Source organism: Acyrthosiphon pisum, chromosome A1 (assembly GCF_005508785.2).
Source record: "Acyrthosiphon pisum isolate AL4f chromosome A1, pea_aphid_22Mar2018_4r6ur, whole genome shotgun sequence".
NCBI classification, from domain to species: domain Eukaryota; kingdom Metazoa; phylum Arthropoda; class Insecta; order Hemiptera; family Aphididae; genus Acyrthosiphon; species Acyrthosiphon pisum.
The window spans coordinates 136,084,713-136,108,429 of record NC_042494.1 but is presented as its reverse complement, the minus strand read 5'-3'; the positions used below and the strand labels follow the sequence as shown (position 1 = coordinate 136,108,429).

The 23,717-nt window shown below is 29.0% G+C and overlaps 1 protein-coding gene across 2 annotated transcripts in view; it reads left to right on the top strand.

Moving 5' to 3' along the window:
* The first annotated feature begins 252 nt into the window (after window positions 1-252).
* LOC100165247 (ABC transporter G family member 20) overlaps window positions 253-23,717 on the top strand; it is a 67,831-nt gene continuing 44,366 nt past the window's right edge. The window contains exon 1 of one of the 2 annotated variants that reach the window (XM_029488404.1): window positions 253-350. Coding sequence is in view for 1 of the 2 variants with exons in the window: in XM_001951709.5 (XP_001951744.1) it covers window positions 19,057-19,109 (53 nt within the window). In the remaining variant the exon portion in view is untranslated. Of the gene's footprint in view, window positions 351-18,736; window positions 19,110-23,717 lie in introns of those variants that run through there. The other variant, XM_001951709.5, reaches the window with a different exon arrangement.

The window sequence follows — 23,717 nt, the reverse complement described above, 5'->3', positions numbered from 1 at the left end:
AATATTATCGTGACCATATATTTAGGGATTCCGGACGATTTAGACTTAATGTATAACGACTAATGAGTCATGCAACTGTAGGCTATGCGTTTATCGTGATGTAACGATACAAAATATACGTGTGTTGCTGCACCAGTCTCCCTGCTGATGAGACAATTTTTTTATTATTATTAAGTATCAAGTAAAACTAGTAGAGCGGGGACATGAGAACGGCCATCACAGATAACATTAAAATGGTTATTAAATAGTCGAGATATCGCAGTCCATGCAATGAGTGTTTTGGAAAAGTTTAGATAGTTTCCACTTGAAGGTTTATTTTTTGGTCGACTATCAGGACTTCAGAGTTCCAGGTAAAATTTGTATTTTATTTACAATAATTTAATTTATTACTAATTATTTTGTTATTTTTTTGTGCGTTCGGGCATTGCTTATTGCGTCAAATATTGAACGGTAGTCAAAAGTCAAAATATTTTTTAGGACCATTTTATAATACAACTATATACAGACTTTTATTAGTTTATTTATATTTATTCGTTTAAATATGTTAAGGCCTCAAGGCAATTACGAGTAACATATTATAATCAAACATAAAACATTTAACATAACGTAATAAAAATGATTGATAGTGATATTTACAACAGTGATTGAAACGCAAGGAAAACCAACACTAAGTTATACATGCATTATTGAGCGTTCGAAGTATATGACGATGAATTGCATGGTTATGAGTTTATGACCATAGGGAGTGGAAGGAGAAGGAATAAGGAAAAGAGTATGACGACTGGAGATAAACGAAGGCGCAAAGAAGTTATGGTGCTGGCAAATAGATCAGGTAAGCCATCGAGAGGAGGTGTAAGGAATTTGATGTCCACTTCATGACGAAAACGAACGTGGAGAAAGTAGGGAGGAAATATTCAACGCGCGTCGTATGGGGTAGTAATCATGGCGATTGTGCACAATTTTGAAAACATAGGCTGAATGAAAAAAAAATCGATTTCTTTTCCTCTCAATTCTTAAATAATTGGTCCTTAGCAGCCAAACTAACACTGCGCCGTAATCCAGTGTTGAGTGAACTAGCGCAAATCGTGTTAATATACGAGCGACGAATCCAAGAACTTTGAGAGAATTAATAACCGTGATGTTTATGTGGTTGTCGAAGTTTAATGTGAAAGTTAAGTTGATACTGGATGTCTAGATATATTTAAATTTGAAATATAAAGTAATTTCGTTGAACGAGTAATTACGAGAGATGGTAACGTGCAGTTTACGTCATAACACGGCATTTGTTAACATTAAGTTGAAGACCCAACTTGGGTGTTTTCTTGCACCCAAATAACGAATAAATACAGTTTGGCTTGAAGTAGTTGTCAGCTATTCGGAGTTTCAATGCTCATATATACTTTTATGCCATAAGCAAGGAAAAGACGTTTTGCATTAGTTATGCGTCACTTACATGATTTTATTTGACAAATTAAATGAAAAGGAGAGGACTTTTAACTATATTATCTCATAAGTCATATCAAACCGAACTTCATTGCGGCGAGTGTAGAGCGGCGTACCAACTCATATCCACCAATTCTTTGTTGCCTTAATTAATAAAGTTTGATAATTTAATTGACCCAGTTCAGACGTTATGATAAATACTTACAAATTCTAAAACCAATACACTGCTTGTCAGTACTGCTGTAGATACTATCCACCACATCTAATATATGGTGCAAAGGGAAAGTTTCATTGCAGACTAATTGACACTAACTAAAAAATTAGACGACAATTATACGAAATTATGTATTTTTAAATACGTTCAAATCAGTCGTGAGGAGTGCGGACGTTTAAAATAATGTTTTATTTCTATTTAAATTGTAAAAGTTATTGCTAAAAAAGAAAAAAAAGGAGGTACCTTAATTTAATGGCTTAAATTTTTTTTTTAACTGAATATTTAAAATTCACGCTTAAGCACAATCAGTAATTTCAATAAAAGTAAATAGGTACATAAGAATAAAAATATATAACAAAAATAGTACATAATTCAAGAGTAATATTAACAGAAACGGGGACAATCCGATGATAGACCCTACTAGCTAAGTACTAACAGAAGTTCTTATATATTTAGGTACATTTCTTTTGATATCACAGCACCATCGTTATCTTTAAACGTCAGAAATAGTTATTTTGTAAGTGTTAATTTATTTTTATCCCTATTAAAATTCCAATAAAATGTATTATAAAACACTTCAAAAGTCTACGCTTATTGAGTATTTTCAATTAATTTTAGTAAAAATATTCATTTGTACGAAACAAAATTAATACGATTTATATAATTAGGAAAAAAATTAACTTAATGACTATATTGTACAATATTAATTAACCGATTACAGTAACTGCATTCTGCATATCATGGAAACAATTTTAACTCGTTAGGTAGCTTAGAAGCTATTTTTAAAAATTAATTAGCTTGTAACTTAATTAAAAGTGATTAAACTTTTATACTTAACTTCAACTTTTTAACTAGTTAATACCCGGCCGTGACAATTTGTATGGTATAAAGGTATAAAAAATGTTTAAAAAAACATTGATTTAATAATAAATACTCCTTTATTAGTGCCCTTAAAAATCTTTAAAACTTATATTTACATTTGAATAAATAATGAAAATTCATATTTTTTATGAAAACTATCTATAATTGCCTGTAAGCATGATTTTTATGAAACAATAAAAATACAATTTTAAGTTTTAGTACAGATAAATCGAAAACTACTGGTAAAATTATGATAATTGTGGCTCTCACGGTACCTATACTTACCTACTTAATATGTTTTTCCAAATAACAAATATTTTGAACAACAAAAAAACAAAGTTATTGATGTTGACAAATACAGTGAGATATTATCTATATAATATAGGTACCATGCCACAGTGAGCAATAGTAAAGCCTTCAAAAGAAGTACTAAATACCTTAGGCACCTATCTATATATTAAATTATATTTTTTAAACAATTGATTATTTTGTAGAAACGTGTTTATTTGTTTGTAAAAGTGGTAACTATAGTAATTATTTGACGATGGAATTCGTTTAAAAAAATTCGTAATACAATACAATACATATAGTATGTTACTTTATAGCATCCTAAGTTTTTTTATTTGATGTATGTATAATTAAGGTACAGTCTAATCGTAGGCGAATCAAAAACTATTAAATTAATCATTTTGAATAATTATTATATGAAATATGCTGATCATGATGTTTAAAATTGATGATAAATCAATGTCAATTTATAGCACAATATAATATTTATATTTAATAATGATTAAAACTGTTAATATTTTATGGTGTTGAAATAACATTGGTAAACACTTAGATGTTTATAATACAATGAATAAATTAAATTAAAGTAATCGAAATACAAACACAAATTAATTGATCATTTGTGATACCTATTACCCAGTGTTTTACGCTTATATTTGATAGTTTCATGTGACATGTCGATTTAAACACTATTTAAAATAATAACTACATTATTTGAAACGTATTTACGACTTGTATTATTTTAACTTGGAACACATAATGAAATTTCATAATTTTAAATGCTTCTTATTAGACCTAGATAATTTTGTATGAGACAGATTATGTCAGATTATGTCAGATTATGTCAAATTTGGGGAAAGGATAGCTATGGATAGAGAGGAGCGGAGGGAAATATCATCATTAAACCAATCTACGGGAAAAAAAAAAACATTTAACTGGGAACAATTATTTTTGAATATCTACGTTTTTTTATCCAAATTATATTTATAAGTTAAAATTAATGAATACCTATACATAACTATATCGTTTGGAAATTAAAAATTAGCGAATAACTTTAGATGACACAATAATGATGAAAATGCGTCAACATTATTGTCGGCATACCCCATATTATTATAATATATTACTATTATTATTATTATTACATCCCGGAAATCTCAACTGCGCAGTGATAATAACGTTAAGAGAATATTAATGTTACGTTGTGCAATTTTTATACTAGGTACGTAGTATAACACAAATTACACCCATTGTGATTATTAATATCGTATTAGAAATTTCTTTTGGAACTAATACGCAGCCATTTAGACTATACTTACCACACATATTTTTCAAGATGTCAACCAATACTACTATAATGAATCGGTTTAATAAGATCTTTCACTTTATAGTTTGTTCAGAGAATATATCGGATTAAACCCTTTCATTTTAATGTGTACATACGAGATATGTATTTAGAAGTTTACAACAACAAAACAACAACAAAAACGTGTGCTTATAAAGAAGCCAAATTTTATCCACAAAACTGCATAATAATATTACATTTAGATAAGATGCTTGACATACGGTTTGAAATGATAAAACATATTTTCATGATTGAAAACGTAAATCATCACATTTGTTATAAAGAAATAATTGGTTGATTAGATCGAAAATAATAATAGATAGGTAGGTGCAAAATTTGCAATAGAAAGTTTCACGGACACGTCATGATATGTCATATTCAGTTTGCATCAAAGACTCATTTGATTGGGTCTTAAATTTAATGGTTTTTTTTTTTTTTTTGATTTGGCTTTCATTATGAATAAAATTAATTCAATCCATGAACAATAAATAACCACAATATTCGATGAATATAATAATATAGTTTGTTTGATTGACAGAAATTGATGCATAGATGATTATTTTATGATAAATATTATAAATTATGTAAATATAATAGTGTCATAGGCACAGGATTCAATTCAATTTCTTAAACTTAAATCTGAATCTGAATTCTTCAATGAAAATTATTTGGACTAAGACCAACGATATTCACGACTTCTATTTTATAGTATAAATATTAATATATTATTTCCGAAATCAATATGTCGACTAAAATCAGCATTTTGAACAGATAATAAAATAATTATTGTTTAATATTATATTCTATCAAAGTTTTCTATACCCTCCGATACTCTATTCTGATAAAAAAAGCCCGGATCTTACTTAAATTCTAAGCTTGAGTGAAGCAAGAACGTTTCCAAAACATATTACGACGGAGCAATCGATAAGTCGACTATGGATCGTGTATCGATTGAATAGGTGCAATTGTAATCTTACAATTTAAAATATAATCCAGATATTTGCTGAAGTGTGTTTTTTATTGACATAATAATAAGCCCTCTGTAACATCTTATATCATTACTATGAATGTCTTTGTATCTCAGTATAATATATTATTGTGCATAATTAATGCATAATGATATGTACGTACGAGCACAATATTATATTATGATACTATAAACGATGCACGAAAATATCTTTTTAATCGACGCTGATAAAGACGCACCCTGTGGGAACATTTCTCAGATATCGTCAACATCGACTTAGTCTACACAATGAATTCCATTTGTTAAAAGTAATATGAGTAGGTATATGACACATCGGTAAATCGTCCGTGCTTGATTGTAATTTAATTAAATTTAATTCAATGGAATGTAGTATAATATTATTATAAATGTGTTTATTAATGACTATACATTAAAAACCTTCTGAACTATTATTATACCTATGCATTTTTACTAAAAAATAAAATAATTAATAATATAATCATGTTTTTTTTTTTTTTTTTTAAAACCCATACCAATATTGTACACAAACATTTGTAAACTATAATAATATAGTATAGCTATATACTTTATATTTTAATATTTAAATTATAATTGCATGTAGGTATTGACATTGAGTTCTGGTGACAAGAAGTCAAGAAAACTCAAGTAAAAAAAAAAAACATTACTAAAACAAAGATTGAGTTAAGTTTACGAGTGGTATCATGTAGGCTGTAGGCTCTATCATACATGGTTAAACGAAATATTTAATATCAGTTAAATTTCTAGAATTTACTAAATTTTTCACTTCTAGGTTTTACCGTGTTGTATTATAGCAAGGTATTTTTATGAATCAGTTAATAAATAAATATTTTGTTTCCTATTTTCATGACGTGTTCCAATTATATTAGACGAAACATAAAATATAACTGATAAAAGCGTTTTATCGGATATGTACTTACCTACTTAAAATTTTAATAAACAATTTATACAAGACATACCTAATTATCTGTTCCGAGAATCACTTTATGTTCCACGATTCTTTCCACGATTGTTATAAAAAATTCTAAATACACATTTTTAATCCTATTAATATTTTTATGTTATAATGTTAATCGTTTGTTGTACACAATGGAAGCTGTTTAAATTATTATAATAATTTACTTTATTACGTAACAACATAAAAAAATAATATACTATACTTGACCAGATATTGACGGTAAATTATTATATTATTTTTTGTCTTTTTTTATTACACAGCATTAATATTTGTGCAGGTGCATACCTATACTGACTTATACGAACTGAGAAATTCACATATTATACGTAATCGTAAACGGCATTCGTGTATGCCTCATTATCTATTCCGCTTTAATAATCATTGCTCATTGGTAAAAAAATAATATTCAATACTTTTAACACAACACTATTCAATAATCATTAATAATTTAATTATCTTTGACTTATGCGATCTTATGCGTTTATATTCCCTGTCGTGACAACAAAATGTATTTTCAGAAGTTTGAAAAAAGTATACTTAAACCAATAAAAGCTTAAGGAATTCCAAGATAATAATAAATCAGTCAAACTTTTCTTTAAAAACTAATCGGGTTTCGATACTCTATAATTTATAGTATATTAATCGAAGTGTTTAACCACCTATGTTGCAGTTGTTATTTATACAATTATACTTTACTGCGTCATAATTTGTTTCTTCATATACATCGGCGAGTGTCTACTATGTAGAGTGGTCGGATAAAATTTTATAAGATCCGGGACAACAAATTCCAACTTGACCTAACCATTACCTACTTTACGTCTTTATCTTACCATTTATAATTATGTGTAAACTGTATTGCATTACGCGTATTGGTACGTATTACTTTACTACATCGATTGGCGAGTCGACGATAAACATATTTCATCAACCGAAAATAATAAAAATAATATATTAAAATCTATTTTACTTGAGTAGAACAGAATTAATTGAAACTTAACGTTCTGTTTTTAATTTTTAATTTTGTTTTGTTTTAGTTTATTATTCTATATTTGTTGCAGTTAGAATTTGTGTATTAGTGTATTATGTATTTGACATTCATGCCATACGAAATAAATAAATAAATAAAACTTGAGTTGAAATCTGGGACTTTGTTATGTTACTGATCAAACCAGGTAATAAGTCCAAATCAAAAGAACGTCTTCGGGACACGAATTCTTTGAATTTTCATTCAAATGGCACAGTATGTCGAATTGGTTGCATACACGTCATGACGTTTACGTTGGTCGTAATAACAGTAAAATATTGGAGAAATATTCACCCTTGTCTACTATCTGCCTATGTATCTGTTATAGTATTAACTATTATATGATATACAGTCGAGTCAAATTAACTTGATGTTGAAGGAATATAAAAAATCGCTTCAAGATGTCCTTATTATTTGAGGAACCTAACTCGAATTTAACTTAATATCACCTCGAGGGAAATGAAAAAAAAAAATCGAGTTTTCGTGACGCGACCGTATTTGTGTTAGGTATATCATTCAAATAACTAATAAACCTATACTGTATTCAATATGTGTACAAGGCTAATTGATTTAAAAATTGACTTTTACAATAAGTCAATGACTCGAATAAAATAATATGATAAATAATATATATTACCTATATCAAAACGAATATCTAAGAAATGTTTAAATGACAAAAACGACATAAACCATAAGTAGCAGGCTGTAATATTACGTACAATAAAACTATAATTAATGTTATGGTAAAAATAGAAAAAAATTAAATTAAAATAATAAATTCTCTACATTATAGATAGTCAATTTATGATATCAAAAAATACCTCTCAGTTTACGAAATGCGATTATTTAATCACTATCGAATTGAAAGTTAAATAGGTGTATCTTTATAAAATGATAAATAAACCATTATAATTAATGAACTGGAACTGTGAGATTTAACAAGTAACTTAAAGTTGTGTACTCTATATATAGCAATACTTGTAGTAATATTATGTTTTTAATATTTTCCGAAACAGTAAGTAAATACTCGTAAATATTATTCTTCTTTTATTTTCATTTAATTATTATGGTATAACCATAGCTGAATTTAGATTTAGAGGTTCCACTAATCCACCCAAAAATCAACCAAAATGAATTATTTTGTTCGTAAAATATTATTACTTATTTCAACCATTTAAACATTATGCTTGACAATGACATGGTTATCACAGTATCACATTATTAAAAACTACCTATACTCATCGGAGAAGATATAAATTCATATTTATTTGTTTCCAGAAAATTTTAAACGTTAAATTGACACTGTTAAAAATCATTTAGGTACACTATCCGGCGATGAAATACCTAGGTAGGTACTTATCTTTTATTTTTCCAAATTAAAATGATTTAAAATTCTTTATCTTTATATTCGTATACTTTTTCAATATGTATTATATTTATTCAAATTAAGTTTATTATTATTAACCAGATACCTTTTTAGTCATGTAAATATGTAATAATAAATTTAATATTTTATTTAAAAAATTGTCAGTAACCATTTTACATTCATCTACAAAAACACATAATAAAACAACATCTAAACTGATATGTTTCATTTTATTAAATATACGAAGGTCATAACAAAAACATACATTACAAAAATTAAAAACAAAAGTAATGGTAGGTAATCATAGAAAAATTTAGTTTATCGTTGATGAAAAGGATAAAAGAAACTGAATATTAATAAACGAATAGTTTTTATTTATAATGAAATAATAAAATTACTAATTATATTCATAAATATTTATTAGACTTACTTAGTAGTTAGTATAATAATATTATAAACTATAATAACATACTATGGATTATGAAACTTAAACTCACCTTATTAAGATAAATAAACGTATTGTGTAGTACTGTAGCGGCTACAATATATTTTATAATAGATACCTATATAAAAACCTTCAGATGTTGAATAATATAAATACCTACGACATGCGAATAAATATTATAAAATAATTGCAGTATCTTCAACCGAATGATATAATTTGATGAGTTTGTGTGTGTGTGTGTGTGTGTGGGGGGGGGGGGGGGGTCGGTATCGTTTTTTTCGTGAATGTTAAATTTAAATATAAATTCTTCAGTGAAAATTAACTCCGTGTCGATTAAACGACATGCATGTAATGTGTTAGACTGGCTATAACATTTTTTTTACTCAATAGTCAATTGTAATATGTTGTCTTAAGTATAATAGGTACCTTCATTATTATGATACAAGTTAACAAATAGAGTATACCCAGCTGTATTGCATTCATCAGAAAAATATTCAAAGCCGCATAGACTTGTAATTGATATTCCATGATAAGAGTGTTTACATAAATATATTTTATATTAAATAATATTCTCTCGAATGTAAGAACTAAGATTAATTATTCTAGATGCAAATATTTTTACTGCTTATTCGCTAAACATAAAAAATATGGATATTTTAAAAATATAAAAGAGACGCTATTTTATTTTATTACTAATGTTGCATGTAAACATATCTTGCAGAAAATAAATTTGTCGAACATACTTTCACCATCATATCTGCCCCTTCCGCGTATACTTTCATTTATACGCATATTATTCGCTTTATTCTTATTGGTTTATACTTTATACATATTATTATTATTATTATATTAAAACATTGATAACAGTTTTCGATAAATTATCATATGTTATAATAAAATATTTTTTTTCAATTTTTTAAAATTCGTTTGAATGTTAATTATTTCTATACATATTTATTATATTTTCTTATCCTATAATCATAATAATACATCTTATTATTGTAAATAGTTACATTTAGGTACCTACGTTTTTAAATTCTGAGCGGAACGTCTTACAAAGATGACGTGTACCTTTTAAAAGAATTTTTTTCAGTCTGTAGTCACTTTTTGGGACGATAAAAACACTTCAATCAGTTCTATGGTACACTTTTCAAAATAATCAGGGAAAAACAATTCAGGGACGGAAAACAGTGACCTACTCAATGGTTAGGTACACTTGAAACTACCTACTACACTGCACAGTGGTTTTCTCCGGTTTTTATTTTTATTTTACAGTTGTGAAATATAAATAAATACAATATTACCAACTCGTATTGAGTCAGGTACATAATTTAGTATTTATATATTTGCTCGGGCATATATTATTATCAGATTACCACAAATCGATACATTTTACATTATTCAATTTCGTTTTTTATATTTTATTCATAATATTATAACGAGTCTAACAAACCGAGAAAATTCAATAAATAATTACGAATAATAAACGGGTTTTATTAAAAAAAAAGAAAATGTTTTATCAAAAACCTGTACTCTGAAATAATTCGATTGATCATATATTTTAACTTTATATTTTAACTGCACCATCCAGGCATCTAATAATTAATATAAATTATAATATATTATATTGTAGGTATTGTACTAAAATCAAAACATAGTAAAACAGTAAAAACGTCATGAAATATAATCCGCACCATATTTAGTTATTAGTTTTTTTGTTCAATTCAGCGAAATCATAATATTATTTTACTAGCAATATTTTCACTGCCGTTATGTAATAACTAATAATATAAACAAACCTTGATTTCTCGTAAGTAATATTAGTATAATATTACAATAAACTCGAGTAAGTACGAGCCATTTTCGTAATTTTTTTTTTATATATCGATCTCATTGCATTAAGCTAAGAAAAAATGTATTCAACTAGGTGAGACGTGAGTATCTCAATATTCTCTAAAAAAATATCAAAAAAAATATTTTTAATGGTTACTCATATTCTTCATAATGTTTTCTAACTTTTCAGTTCGAATTACCTTGTTCAAAAATTGAGAAAACATGCTATATACATAATATTATACAATATACATATAGATACATGCCCCTTGTTACACAACAACTTTTTTGCCATTTTCTCCTTTTCAAAAAATAATAATTACTACTCAAACGAGGAGTTTTTTTCAATTTTAGTAAGCAATTAAAACAATCAAGTTTACTATTTGGTTTTCAATTTATATTGAATTTGAATTGATTATTTTATGTTTAATATTGTTATTTCAAATTTGTAGTGTAGGTATGCCTGCACTTCAGTCATTAAATTACTTTTTATTTGCTTCCACCAATTATAATATTTACATTGGGTTCATTTCACTGGCCTCGGCATTACTCCATTTTCAATCAAAACTACAGTATCTATTTGTGCAGCAGATCGTATGATCGTTTAAAATGTAAAACCGTGCTGTGTTAAATTTAATATTGAATATAGATATTAAAATGTAACTAACAAAGCTGTTTAAAGTGTGGAAGTTTGGCTTATATTAAAAGATAAGCATTTAAAACCATAATTTAATGTATACTGCAGCGAATAATGATGGTGACCGACTTCAATGTCAAAAAACTCCTTTCTACATATTTTATATTTAGAAAATAGATACAAAACTCATATACATAGGTAATACATATTGACATATTGTTATAAAAAATATCAGTTTAAGACAATATGAATAAAACAAAAGATCAATTACAGCCAATTTTTTTTTTTTATAAATCGATTTCTGATTTTATGCATATTTAGTGGTTATCAACACTAAAGTCTAAAAATATATATATAAATAATTTTTAGTTAACCATGTGGTTTATTCTCAATTTTATAGCAGTTTCTGTTTTAATACTTGGTTTTCATTCAAAACTTTAATTGAAAGTTTAAGTTTTTTCTTTTTTTTCAGAATGTCTTAAAGTCCTGGTAAACTTACATAATTAGTGTGGTTAGGTTAGATTATATATATTAAATATTCTCCGTCTACGTTGAGCATAATAATTTAGCTCAAATTGTTCTTCATTTTAGAATCGTCACGAACGACAACAGAACCTTTATTATATTTCTTTGATTAGCCTGAGGCAGGTTAATCTGGTCGAACTCGTTAGCTCATCTCCTTTAAATTATGTCAAAATATGTAGTACCGTAGTCCCAAATCTCAATAGAAATAAAATCTGAAAAAAACCCAATATTACGGAATATAATGTTTTATTATTTAAATTGTATTTTGTTGTGTTTGACTTTTCAATTAAGCTACTTAAAAAAATAATTTTTAAAACTATAAGTTGGTATAAGCTGTAGGTATCTTAAATTAAAAATATTATTTTTATATAAAATAGAGTTGAATAATATGTTATGTATATATTACATATTAAATGTTATATGAATTAAATTATTATATTGCTCATATTTTGTTCATGAGATGATTGTTTGATTAAAATAATTTAATTGTAAGCACCTCGAAATTTTAGTAGTGGTGTAATTATTTGAATAAACCGCCATGAAATAAAAACTAAATTAATTATAAACTGCAGGACTGGAATAAGGGTCTAATGAAAGAAGATTCGGCGATAAAATGGTTAGGAGAGGGCTACATTAAATAATTGTGGTTAGGAAATCATTATGATTTACAGTAAATACTTTTGTCAGTCGAAAACGGATGCTCATAAGGAGGACGTGATTTATGACCTGCGGAGAATAATCAAACAGCTGGTGAACATGCAAGGATTACTACTGAAGCTTCTGGAAAGGCAACCAAGAAAAGTTTACGCATCTGGCATCTTGTCACTTTTCAAAAGATAACGTTTTTTGATGATATTTTATTAATATTATTATAACAATTAAATTTGGCGGAAATGAAATTCAATGAATAGATATTATACGTTTATTGTATTAATATTATGATCTAAACAAACCATTTATAGGTGATAATTATTTGCTTGTATACCTATCAAGTGGCATTGTATTTTATTATGAAGTAAGTAGGTAGGCAGGGGCATCGACTTTCGCGCGTCTGTCTGTACAAAATTGTCGTTTGTCGGAAAATGATAATTTTATACAAAAGTTTAACAAAACACATTTAACGCACTATCCACAGACACCAAGTGAAGTAATATGTATACACTACCGGCGCTAATCAATGGTTGAGTTATTAGTCTGAAAAAAAGAGTAAATGCGCAATTAACCTATTTTAATTTTTAAGAAAAAACTTTCATAAACGCACGCAGGTAGGTACTTTAGCGGTTAATTAATGATAATATTATTGGCCCATATTATATCTGTATGGGTACAATAGAAGAAAAAGTCGAGTCGTAATAATCAAGGCTTATTCAACCACTAATATTTTAGTCCACGAGCAATTTTTGTAATATCCTCGAGGCAGTATTCATAACGTATGTATAAACATCTGCAGTAGGTATTGAAAACATTTTTTTAAATTTTTTATTTCAATACGCATATTGTACATTATAACGTGCATAATAGTATGTATAGACTAAAAGCCGAGTAAAAAATCTTTCAGTTATTTTACTTGTCTATATAATAATTGAATGACATACCTGTGGATGGTGTAGTTTTTTTTTAATATACAACAGCACTACGTCATTTTTTATCATCGTTAAATATAAAACTATATGTCATCGTTTGATTTTTCTAAAACCAACTTGAAACGAGATTATTTAACATTGACTGCAAAATATTATTTTACCTATTCTCGAGTAACGCATAGAATGAGATAATAGAAACGTAAAAAACACATAATAGGACAAAGGTGCTTGTTGTAAAATTAAAAATTGAATGAATGAAATAAACGTTAAAACGAAATATGTAATAAAATAATATAATACACATATAACCTTAAATCTTTAATTAGTGAACAACCTTTAATTGGCACAGTGGTTTGAGAATACAATAAATAGTGATTACGCGTTAAACAATTGTCAAGAAAATGCAACCATGAATTTAGTTTTTATTATCATATTGTGTGCGTTAATGGTAACCGCTGAAATGATAATATTTGAACCCATTATTATTACATATTTTATATAATAACAAAAAGTTACATTTACAAATTTTTTTTTGCCATTTTTTTTTTTATCGACAATAAATTTTAGGAGACGTTACGGAAGTTACCTCAGACCACTAAAACATATTATCATAACATACACAATCACCGCAACTACACTGACCGCTGCGAGCTGCAGAATATCAGACTTTCTCGACTTTAATAGCTCTAGCGGTAGTTTACGATCCACACGTGCATATATAGATAGATAGGTACTATGTAATAATCATTGTCGCGTAACTGATAACGGACGACTCGTCAGAAAAATTATTTGACGTTTAAAATCCAGAACTGCAGTCCTTGACGTGAAATTCGGTACCTAAATCGGAAGAGTTGAAATAAAAATAAAAAACGTAGGAAGGTACCTATACTGACCCGCAATATATTTCTCGCGTGCAAATAGTATTAATATTTGCGACCGCCGTTTAGTTGTCACGCAAGCAGCGGTCATTAATAATTATTATTACGATTTGTCAAACTATGGCGTGTACACTATTATACATGTTATATACTTATATGATAAGTTATTTCTTTGAGCGTAAGCGAATTACTGAATTATTAAATTGTACGCATATATGTAAATATAGTTCCAACCAATAGGTCAATCGTAACCCGCGGGAGTTTATCTTAGAGCAATATAATTTGTTAAATCACAACTATAATACACTGCTGCAGTGTAGCCCACTGTTGCTACACTGAAAATATAACACTTAAATAATAATAATAATTATAATATTATTATTATTATTGCGATAAGAGTTAACTCGCGTTCGCTAGATATTATACACGGACAAATTAATACGAATCAAATTAGTCATGTTAACACATTGCGATCCACTAAAAAAATTCTTACCGGCAAAATATAACAATAATAATAATAATAATCGTTTAACCATAATAAAGTTATAGTAGTGAATTCATCGTGCGATTTTATTCGTGTTAAAATGTATTGTTTATTCGCAAAATATTTGAGACAATACGGTGGAGTAACACGAGTTTTTCGTTTGTTCTGTTTTTCCCCAATGTAAATTCAATATAGTGCGTGCACGGCAGTTTTTAATTCGCATAGTACGTACGCGTCACTCATTTAATTCAACAATATCAAAGTAAGTGGTATATCGCAGGCATATTGCATATTTCAAATAGTCTTAATCTCAAATTTGCTTTGATATCCAATATTCTTGTGCAAAAATCTCGAAACACTCAGAAATTATTCAAAACTGTACTCTTAGTTTAAAAAAAAAACACAATAATGTCTTTCGTGTTATAAAATATATTATTGTCCATCAAAAGTCACAATGCCCCGGTCACAATAATATTATTCTTATATGATTCGTCACGTTTACACAGCCACAGAAATAAAAGGTTTGATGATTACATGTGAATTTATTAAATTCTAATGCAATACTCATCATAATTAATTTAACATTCTTTTTTTTTATTTACCTCAAACGATTTTACGATGAAATCCGGTTGATTTTGAATAGCAGTTGACTAATATGTTGCACTGTGACTGCGTGTTATTACTGACACTGTAATGATGCTTTATTTTAATATGATAATATTAAAAATATTACAGATAGGTGCAACTTAAATAATTATCTATATATTTTGTACATATTGTAGATGTATATATAATTTTAAATAAGATCATGATTTATTTCCTATGTGCAAAATGCAATCAAATTCCAAGATATTTTAAATGTAGATATTAAAAGCGTTTAATTCTCTAACGGTTTACGACCTTTAAATTTTTTGCCAAAGTGCGACCCTTGCGTGTTTTTACCATGTCCGTTTTCCACCAAAGGTCATATTCCGATTTCCACAGTTTTTTTTTATTGTTTTAGATATTTTTTGAGAATTTTTTATATATCATATTATTATTATTTCATCGCGGCCGGAAACCTAGAAAACCTAACCGCAGATGCTGACAAAAGCTTCAGTTTACGTATGGATTTTCGAATTAATTAACAACTGTATTGATTGCGTTTATTGTATAATGTCCACGGACTTCTATCTTAGTCCGTGATAATGTCTGAAGACTGAAAATATTAAACTGATAACGTGTAACCGTGATCATAATATTATGCTAATCTATAATAATTTTACATTTATCCATGAGTGCCTATACACTGTATACATATAAAAATATCATTATGCGATGCAGGTGTTACGAAAAAAAGTCTTCTTTTAATAATTAAGACTTGTAATTAACAATATGTTTACAATTTTGTACTTTTTATATAATTTATCTTTCTTGGACGCTGAATTAGTGATCTTGATATGATATAGAGATTATATGAAGTGAGGTGAGCTGCGTGTATCGTAATCATTACAATTTTCGATGGATGTTGGTTCGGGAATTCTCAACAAATATATAAAATAATAATATAAGCATTTTTTCTGGTGGAAATCAGAATATATCACCTTTGATGGCGAGGGTCACTTTTGAGGAAAACGGTTACGCGCCTCTAGTGAATACTGAGTAATGATGATGGAGTATTCTATAAAATAGTTTTAATAATTGTATTGATTATTTCTAGGTTATCCTTATGTAATACTATAATAGACATTTTTCAATTACTTAAATATATCCCAATCGTGTGGTACCTACCCACGCATAGAATTTTATATCAAAGTTTTTCTATTGCGTTTAATACACAATTTGTGACTTTTGGATACGTTAATAGAGACATTTGATGAATAATAATATAATATAGGTAGATTGAATTAAATAATTACGTTTTAAGATCTGAGTTAAGTGATACAAGGTTATCCGTATGATGTTATCGGATATATAACATTCATGACATTTAAAATTTGGTTGTCAACGATATTTCTTTAGAGATTTGAGGTTTCAATATCATGTTGATTTTTTTTTTTTTATTGTATGTCAGTGATATTTTTTGATAAAATTATCACTTTGGATGCACATTTTTAAGATTGGTTATAATAAGGAAACTTTACATACAACATATCTCCATAGGTTTATGCAATACCTACAATCTACATGACGTTTAAACCTATTAATCATTAATGATTTTTACCAGTAACTGTTATAACGGTTTTTTAAGAGTTCCGCTGAGAGTCTGTTTTTTGACTGACACAAATATTATAGTATTTCGTCAAGATCAAATTGTTAATAAATAATATACCACCGTCCTGTGTCGAGGTGAGCTAAACTATATAGACATGCCACTTACCGCACTTGATCATGATATCCTATCCGAACTTTTTTTTTTATACCTACCAACCTACCTACTTCATTTTGATCGTAATCGAAAACAATTTCATCTATAAATATTATTCGTGCAGTTGCAACTTGCAGTACCATAGCTATAGCGCTTAAGATTATTGATCTATACGAATAATAACGTGATTTGATTATTTCCATTGAAAACCTAAGGCGTTGAAGGAGGCGTCTTATATTGTCGTATCTGCGTATGTGGGTACGAATTTTGGTCAGTGGAAGGTCCGCGATTTTTTCTGCAATAAGCATTATTTCGTCAACTGCATCATTACAATATCGACACGGAGTTACGCAAGTAAATGTAGGTAAAACAACTACTCTAAAATAGGTCTTAATAGTTATATAATAATAATATATCAAACTATTAATGTTTTAATAATATGCAAGGCTAATAGTATTATATTTGCAAGGTGATGAATTTATCTGTTCTACGATAAAATATTCTTTACATATTATAACAATATTGCAAAATCACGCAAATTACCTGCGCAATTTGTATCACTGCAGCGCCAACATAGATCACCACTATAAATCCAGCCTAAAAAGTGTGTAGAATATATTTGCTTACCCCTGCAGTTGCCTGCAGAACCTCCACGTATTTTGATCCTTATTGATGTTTTATTTTTAACTTGTAATCATTTTGTTGTTCTTGATATGTAATAATAATATTATTAAGTATATTGGTAGGTAGTAGGTACCGTAGTTGTTATTTCAAACGTGTTTATATTTGTAATATTATTACCAACCCGATCTGTAACAGTCGCCGGAGACCGCGTAAATACGGACCTATATATAATTATAACAATATTAGATAGGTAGGTATATAATATGACGTGTATGGCGTATGTGTATTATAAAGTATATACAGTATACGAAACATTCTAACGCGTACATAGCTCGGATATCGGATGTTACGACTACTTCGATGATAAGTCGTTTGTGATAAAATATAAAAGAGAAAGAATGAAAATAAAAAAAAAAAGCGAACGCGCGTTACATTATTATTATTATTACTACCATTATTATTATTAGTTATTATACTATTACTATTATGTAGGACCATCGTCGAATGTCGTCGTAGGAATGTCGCACGTGAACCGGTACACCCGATCGACCTTCCTGGGCGAGCGCGCGCGCACATACCCGATGTTCGGAGGACGGTCCCACCACGAAGAGTGAAAACGAGCTCGCTCGAGACCCGGCACACACACACACAAAGACAAAATATACGACACACACTCACACAAAATATACAACATCTTACACACACACACACGCCGGTGGATATTATTACGCGTGCGAATAATACGCGTTCGCCAAACTCGTAGCGCCTCTTATTGCTATAATGTGAATTATAATATTATTCTTCCGGCTCCAACCCGCTGCAACCTGTGGACGACGACGGCGGTGGTGGTGGCGGTGGAGGTGGCGGTGGCCAAGTCTGCACAATCGTTTCACTAACGTCGCGTCGGTGACTCGTGCAGTGTGAGCGTGAATGCAGTGTGCGTTCGCGTCGAAACGTAAGAAAAACAATAACACAATAATTATAATATTATAACGTCGGAAACACGTCCGCACGCGAAGTCTAAACGTTATCGTAATAATTTAGTTTTTCTGCTGTTTTTTTTTAAATTTTCTTTCGGTATTTTCGTTTTTTCTCTTTTATCTCCTGCATAATATTATTGTATAAGATAATTCGTGGTCGACACGCGAGTCGCTAAGGTTCGCCACACGTATACGACGAAAACGACGACGACGACATGGACGACAAGGATAAGATACGGAAGATGTTCAGTTGGAGCGCGAGTCTCACGTGAGTACACAAAAACACGTCCTCCGTCCTCGACACCGCGGAAAACAGTCCCTACTAGTGTACTTCGTGTGTTAGGTTGATTAGGGAAATATCGATAGGTCTAGTCGTTAGGTATAGGTACCGTTATTCAACAACGAGTCGCAAAGGCGCCTTTGCGACAGCAGTGGTTTTTGCGTGTCGTCGCCGATCGTTCAAGTCTACGCGACGTCAGCGGCTGTCCGATTGCCGGAGAATGGGCCGACGGTTCCTCAAATTTGACCCTGTTCAACATTATAATCGTAGGTGCAGGGGAACATTTTGAATTGATTTTCTGATTTGAAGAACTGTTTAGTGACTCAGCCGTCGCCCTCATGCAGTCGTCTCTGGCAGTCTTATCGTGTACAGCGTATTATTTTTTTTTACGTTTGTCGTCGTATGACAGCCACTGGCTCGGGGCTTTCGCGGCGACATCATTAGAATATGTTGTAAATACCTATAATAACATACAAAACTATATTATCATAATAATGTATCCCGTGTCATTCCCACTGTTATTTTCCAACCGTTGTTATTGGCATCCGCACAGCAGCCGTACGGTGGATTAATATTATTATTTTTTTACGTGAAATGGATTTTTTCTTCTTTCTTTCCGTTTCACACGCAATGTTACGACCATACAGTGGCTATAACCTAACCGTGGTTACGCAACCGAAGAAGAAATCGACGGTGGCAGCGGCGGCCGCGCGAGTATATTATGGCCAGTGGCGGTGGCCAGCAAAGGGGGACAACCACCGCGAATACCGGTTTGTTACGCCACGGACGACGAGCGCTCCCACCGCCACTGATGCAGTCGCCTGCACGCGCGCCGGCCATCGGGAAAGCTGGTTTCGGGGTGTCGGCCGTGAGACCTGATCGTTTTTTATAAATACCGTGTTTTTTTTATCGTGTGCTGAACACGTCGATTAACAATAATAATATTAATAATACTAATAGATAATAATAGTAATAATAATTGATAATAATGCGTCGCGCGTTTCCTAGGTACGTATTACATACTCGCCGCAATTAAAAGACGTATACTATAAGAAAAGTATTGTTTTCAATTTAAACCTCCGACGTTAGTGTGTTACCGAGCGATTGTTATAGGAGGTCCGGAAACGAAAAAAAAATAAATAAAAAATACACCTCGTGACTAGATAATTAATAGTACACGTGGTCATATAAAGTTGCCTACACTAGTAGTTCTACGGCACTATATTGTTTTCGCCAATTTTTTTTCATGTACCGTTTCATTATCATAATAATATTATAGGTAGGTACCTACTAATATACCTAGAGTCATAATATTTGTTTAAAAAAATAATCTGATGTTTTATTTATATAATAATATAGTATTAATATTCTATCAACTACCGATGTTAAACTATTCAGTCATCTACGACTTTCATTCGCATACATAATAATATTCTATTATGTTATTTTTTGGCAAACTATAGCGATGCAAAATAATAAGCCCATTATGCACACAGTCAAACATGACGCGTTTGAAACATTCCAATGGATTTAATGAGAATTTAAACCGTCAAAATGTTGATAAAAGACGTAATAAATCCAACTTTTCAGTTGACAATCTATTGCTAAATTTTATTATACCCATCACCGGAAGCTGACTGACTACTTATTCGTGTCAAGGTCAATTCGTAACGATACAAACATTCAACAACAATAGTAAAATCCTACATAACTTTTATACGGGATTTTGTTTTATCATAAAATATAATAATAAATTAAAATACGAATTTTAGTTTTTTCTTATCAGTTTCCGATGATTATGGATTATTTAAAATTTGTATGTACAACCCAACCTTCAAAATGAATAATAAATCTCAATATTAAACCACACATATAATACTCATAGTAGTACACAATTTTTCACCATAAGATTTATTTTAGTACCCACAATAAGTCAATAGCTATCTTAATATTACCTATTTATATATTATATATTATAATATATAACCTTATTATATACAATAAATACAAAACTTACAACCTTGCAATGAATAGTTCAATGGTTTAATTATTGTGCAAGTACTGTTAGATTCATTTTAACTTTTAATAATTTTAATTAAAATTGTCCAGTTATCTGTGATCAGTAGTTTGGTCTTAAAAAATAGGTATTCGTTTGGGTAGTTATGATAGTTTCTACACTCCTGAAGGTCAGATCTCGTAAAAAGTGTCGTAATACCTATAAATCGAAACTTGAATATTATGTTTATGTTTTCAACATAACATATAATTGTGTTTATTGTAAGTGCATGTTGGGTATACCATGGTAAATTATTTATGATTTATGTTATCATTGTTATATTAATATAAAACTGCAAAATACTTAAACATATCAATCAATTATTAAACAAAATTCCAACGATTAATAGAATTTTATAATTTAAATTGAATGCAAAACTCTAGCCATGACTAATAAAATATTCACACATTGTTAAGAAGTATGTAGTGCTCGTTCATTTGATTAAAATATATTGTAATATACGTTATTCGATAACGGAAGACGGTACAAAACTGAACGACTGAAAAAAGTGAACGTAAGTGAAAGGGTAAAAAAGATAACGAAACTGAAACCTTAACAATTCATTTTGTAGGAAGGAGAATAATGATATCAAATAAATAACATAATATTATGCATTTATGCTTACCAATGTACTTATACTTAAGTATAAATATTACGATCCTAAAAAATAAATTGATAATAATCATAATATTTTGGAATTTATAGTAGGTATCAAAAATAGGTTGGTTAATAAATACAATATAATATGACCAAAATTAAATAATTCAATTTCATGATATTGTGAGTCACGGATTGATTTTTGTGTGTTAAATGCTAACTTATTATGAAATTTAATGTGGTAAACGTCGTCCTTTATAGTTATTTTGATTTTTCTTGATAATATATATTGATTTAGTACGTTTTATAAAATATTATGATATTTTCTTCTTAAGATCTAATTCGTCTTCGAAATACTGTCAGCAAAAATTGCACTACTAGAAACGTAAACTAATGTTGTGATGTTTATCTTTATTAAATTTAATAAAAATCTGTCACCAACCAAGTCCAGATTTGTATCCCTTTACATAATATAATATAATAAATTAACCGAATATATGCAGCTTTCAGTGGTGAAAAATGTGCGCGATTTGTAAAACATGGCGAGTTCGTAGAAAAAAAAATATATTACCCATATAAAAGCACATTTTAGAGATTATGTAATATTTATCGTATTTATCAGATATGAGTGTATTATTTTGTAGAAACCCGTGTAGGAAAATCGTATATTTTATCATTTTCACTGTCAATTTTTTTCTTCTCGTTTAAAAGGAGATGAGATATTTCGATTCATTTTTTATCAAATCGTCTACCTACCACTATGATTTGTGTTAAGAAAATGTCTACGTCGGTTTTGCTATAATATTATAACGACCATCCATGGTAATGTGATTTCAGTACATGGCGTTTGCCTAAAAAGTGACGAAAGTATTATGAACATTGGCAATCAACTATAAATTATGGACTCTCTCGATAATGGATACAAGCATTTAAATTAAATGTTTAATTTTATTTAGTAAATACAAACTATACCCTCATATCGATATATGCGAGACAACGTCTAACGCATACCTACATACATTCTACATGCTGACTTTTGATAAGTTGAAATTTGTTTTTATCTTAAGTTATCGATGTACAAGGTTTCAACGGACATGCTAAAAATTGTTGATTTTTTGGTTCACAATTATTATAATAAAAGGTTAATTATAGTTTACAAAAAAAATTTAAATAAATATAGAAATATTAAAAAATACCTAGCTTCATCTCGAGGCCAAATTTATTGTATTCCTCAGAAATCGTTATAAATAGCACCTGCGCCGGTATGATTTGAGTCAAACACATAATATGAGTATATGCAGTGGTTTAGTGAATTAAAAATTGTCCAGAGGCAAGTTACAAATATCCCAAGTATTAATGCATAATAATGTATTAATATAATATAACTAATTATATTTCAGATCGTTATTAAATACCTATTGATTATATTATCATATTACATTTATTTGAGGACCCACCGGCTACCACCCACCCCTCTATTTAAGAAAAATCTTAGAGGCAATTGCCTCTGAAATTACCGTTCACCACGCCACTAAGTATATGACCATATTTTATTTTATGTATTTGAGTCTATAATAATATAAGAACCTAACAGGTAAAAATATTAACGAAAATCGACTTATTAATCCTGCAGTGAATGTGTACACCATAAGGTTAATGAAAATGGAAATCACGAAACATATAAAACGCATAACTAAAAACGATCTCTATCTCAACACAACATTTGTCAGAATTTAATGTTAGCTTAATAAAACTAATATAAGTATTTAAAAGTAAATTCATATTATGTTATGTAGGTACACAGTATTTGCGTCTGAAATAAAATATAATATACCATAACTATTAATGATTGTACAATGTTTATAATAATATATTAGATATGTATAATATTATATTATATACACGCTTTAAAAATATATATCGTAAGTAGTCGTAATGATTCG